Below are 3,673 nucleotides of genomic sequence, written 5' to 3' on the forward strand. Positions count from 1 at the left end.
GACCAGCAGCTGCTGCAGCACATGGAGAACAGGGTCAAGAAGATTCAGGGGGACTGTGAGGAGCTCAGCTTGGTCTCAGTGAGCCTCCAGAAGGACTGTGAGCAAAAGCAGAAAGATATTGAGGTGTGTGACTGAAAGTCCTGTGGGCTCAGAGCATCCCCCAGGCAGACTCCAGGCAGGGCACCACAAGGCATCTGTCTCACAGCTCTGAGTGGGTTGCAAGGGCCCTTCCCAGAGGACTTTGGGTAGAGGAGCAGGGGGTGCCAAGATGGCCAGGGGGCAGCTCCACCCCTGCTGTGGATTCACGGGCTGCTTTCTGTGTTGAAAGATGCTGTTCCAGTCCCAGGAGAGGCTGAAGAAGGAAAAAGCAGATGAGCACAAAGTGTTGGCAGCAATGGACGTGGTAGAGTCTTGAGGGGCTTCTGTACCAGCCCAGGGCTCCCTGGGCAGGGTGACAAAGGCCCCTTTTCCCTTGGGGGCTTGGTGGCAGAAGTGGCCTGGGAGAGGGAGGATTTCCAGAGCAAGTGCAGGTCCCTGCCCTGAAAGGGGCACGATGGCACGAAGGGAGTGCTTCTCCGTTTGAGACGCCCTGCCCCTGCCTGCCATTCCTCAACCCTTTCCCCTCTTCACTCCTGCCTTTCTCCTCTGCCAAAAAGCAGACAAAAAAGCCTTGGGCAGCAAAGTCAATTGCACCCAGTTTGAGGCGAGCATGGAGCGGCTGGATGAGAGGCTGCGGAAGATGCAGAGCCAGGTGTTGGGGCAGAATCAGCACTGGAACAAGGTGCAGCAGCATCTCAGCCTCACAGTGGAAAACAAGGTGAGGAGTGGCTCGTCCCCATTGTGCAAAACTGGCACCTTTGGGGCTTGGCAGCCTCAGGCAGCATCTCTCTGATGAGGGTCCCCCATGGATTTTCCCTGGAGACAGCCATGTCCCATGCCGGGGCAGCTGGCTGAGGGTGTGCACCTGTCCACAGCTGGATCGCCAGGAGCTGAAGGATTTCCATAAGCAGATGGAGGAGACCTGGCAGAAGAGCATCAAGGAGCTTGAGAAGAAGATGATGAAAGACAGCGCTGCTGGGTTGAGGAAGTGAGTGGGATGGGGATGGCAATGGCTTTGGGGACAACCATGGTCTTGTTCCCTCCAGCTGTCCCAGACTCTGCCCATGTGCTACCCTGGCACTGCACCAATGTAGCTGCCAAACGAACCGGTGCGATGCTGATGAAGCTGTGGCCCCCCAGGAGCTCACCCAGCCCTTGTCTCTCCCCTCCTTAGGCAGCTGCCAGTCCCTTTCACGTGCCTGTCCTGTGACCGCACAGTCAAAACGCAGGTTCCTGGCCCGTGAGTATCAGCTCTGCTTCGGGGGGGGCTGCGTCAGTGGGATGGGGGCAATGGGTGCCAGGGGTGACCTGCTGTGCCAGGCACAGGGGTGAGGGTGTCAGCTTGGGAGGGTCTGACTCTGCTGAGCCCCCTCCTCAGCCCTGCCCATCAAGAAGGGGTTGGAGGCTCAACCCCAAGGGCTGCAGCAAGGGGTGCCGTTGGGCACAAGCCTGTGGTGTTTGGGGGCCCGAGCAATCGTGGGTTGTTTGTCCCCTGTCACCCACCTGTGGCTTCTGCTCTCCCTAGGTACCCTGAAAGATTCCCATATTTCCAGCCAATGCCTCCCAGCAAGGACACACAGCACACCCCAAGGTAGGGGACCTGAGGACACATGCCAGACTTGCAGTGTTACAGGATAGCTCTGCCCTAGCAAGGAGAGCTCCTGCCTGTGTGGGGGTAGAGGAGACCAGCGGGCCTGGGCTGTGCAGGGGAGCAGAGGGCGGAATGTGGAGAACCAGTGCTTGCCCGAGGTCTAGAGGGTTTTACAGCCCTCTTTGCAGTGCCCTGTGCTGAGCACTGATCAGTCCCAAACCCATCCCACAGGAGAACAGTGGCCAGGGGCAGGATCACCCGAGTGCCACAGAGCAGTGGGGACCATCAGCTGCACTTGGTGCAGCACATCCAGGCTTCCCCCTGGAACAACACACGGACACAGGGCCTCGTGGCACTCCCCAACAAGGTAGGGAAGGCACAGACACAGCAGGTGTGACTGAGGCTGAAAGGGTAAGGCTGAATATTCTGGGGCAATCTGTGACTTCAGTCACCCAGGGGAGAGCTGGGTTAGGAGGGCTGCTGGGGGAGGCTGAACTGGGCCCCGTGTTGCAACCAGCTGCTCTCTCCTTCCCAGCCTAGTGTGACCAAGCTGGTGGGCAGCAGTAGCCACATCTCTAAGGGCCAGAAGGACCAACCTCCTGTGATGGACAGGGCACAGGATGAGATGGGTATGGCCCTGTCAGGGCACAAGACCAGAGGGGGAGAGGACTGGTTGTATGTTGGGGAGGAGGCTGGGATGAGCAGGCAGAAGCAGGATGGAGCAAGAGGACTGGCTGATGGGGTGACTGGGGTTGGAGGTGGAGCAAGGTGTGGGGATGGCCCTGGTCAGTGTGGGATAACAGCTTGTGTGCTGGTGGGTGGGGACCAGCACCCCCAACCTGGGGCTCTCTGGACAGGCAGGTGGCCCTGCTACCTGACACGTCCTGGGCTGGCAGCGCTGCCCCAGCTGGGGGCTGCCCCTGGGAAGTGGGAGCTCACCATTGCCTCTTGCCTCCAGGCCCTTCCACCTCACAGGAGGAACGACCAGCCAAGACCCACAAGCCCAAGCACATCTCCTGGGCACCGGAGCTTGCCTGAACACTCCAGTCCTGCTAGACTTCACCTATCCCAAGCAGCCAGACAGGACTGAGCACCCAGCACTCAACAGGAGACATCTCTTCAGCAGACACAGAAGTCTGCTAAAATTAACCTCCGAAAGATGATTTTTTTGTTTTATTAGGTTGATAAAAAAATGCTTCAAAATGCAGACAGAGCCTGGTCCCATCAGCCTCTCTCTTCCTCAGGCTCCCTGATGCTCCTCAACCTTTCTGCTCCCTCCTCTCTCTCTGCCACCAGGCTGAGCACATCGTGCCCCACGGCCAGAACTTGAGTGCCTTCATCTCAACACTGGCCCATTTCAAGCTTCGTCCTGTCCTCCCTTTCTCGAGGAGCAGCAGCAGGGGCTGGCCCCGAGGGTTTCCTCTCGCCGGGGGCGGGCAGCCCCTTGCCCAGCCGTCCCTCTGCGGCCCCCTCTGCAGAGCTGCTTTCCAGCCGGGCACCCCTATTCTGCCCAGGGGCCGGACTCTGCATGTCCCTTGACTGAACTTGAGGAGGCTCCATCTGCCCATTTCTGCCGCCGGGGTCCCTCAGTTGCAGCCTCATTCTCCGGTGGGAATGCATGCCTTGCCCTTCGGAATTTCACACAGGCCCCAAAGCCCCTCTTGTCCTACAGCCGTGCTGGAAACGGTTTCAGCCTCATCTGCTCCCAGGCAGCTGCAGAGCCTGAAGACAGATGGTTCAAGGTCACTGTTGTGGCTCAGGGCAAGGGGGACAGTGCCACAGCCCTGTGTCCCCTCTTCCAGCTCCTGCTCCGCAGAACACCCTGAACACACCCCAGCAGCCCTGGGGTGCCCGACTTCAGCCACAGAGTTTATTGTTTAGTACGAGCTCACCACACCAGCAAGCCAGGATAGGGGGGTGGTACATGAATACAGATGCGGAAGAGTTACACAGACAGATTTGTACAGCTTTTGTACAGAGGAA

The 3,673-nt window shown here is 58.9% G+C and overlaps 1 protein-coding gene across 1 annotated transcript in view; it reads left to right on the forward strand.

Moving 5' to 3' along the window:
• The window catches only part of LOC114056680 (glutamine-rich protein 2-like), a 6,076-nt gene extending 3,061 nt beyond the window's left edge, over positions 1-3,015 (forward strand). Inside the window, exons 8-16 of the mRNA XM_027882070.1 lie at positions 1-123; positions 329-403; positions 653-817; positions 975-1,087; positions 1,274-1,339; positions 1,625-1,690; positions 1,922-2,057; positions 2,226-2,319; positions 2,649-3,015. Coding sequence (XP_027737871.1) covers positions 1-123; positions 329-403; positions 653-817; positions 975-1,087; positions 1,274-1,339; positions 1,625-1,690; positions 1,922-2,057; positions 2,226-2,319; positions 2,649-2,728 — 918 coding nt within the window. The 3' untranslated portion in view covers positions 2,729-3,015. The remainder of the gene's footprint in view (positions 124-328; positions 404-652; positions 818-974; positions 1,088-1,273; positions 1,340-1,624; positions 1,691-1,921; positions 2,058-2,225; positions 2,320-2,648) is intronic.
• The last annotated feature ends 658 nt before the right edge of the window (positions 3,016-3,673 follow it).

The sequence above is a fragment of the Empidonax traillii genome, unplaced genomic scaffold (genome assembly GCF_003031625.1).
Source record: "Empidonax traillii isolate 1590-97213 ecotype Southwest subspecies unplaced genomic scaffold, ASM303162v1 scaffold101:size1699134, whole genome shotgun sequence".
Taxonomy (NCBI): domain Eukaryota; kingdom Metazoa; phylum Chordata; class Aves; order Passeriformes; family Tyrannidae; genus Empidonax; species Empidonax traillii.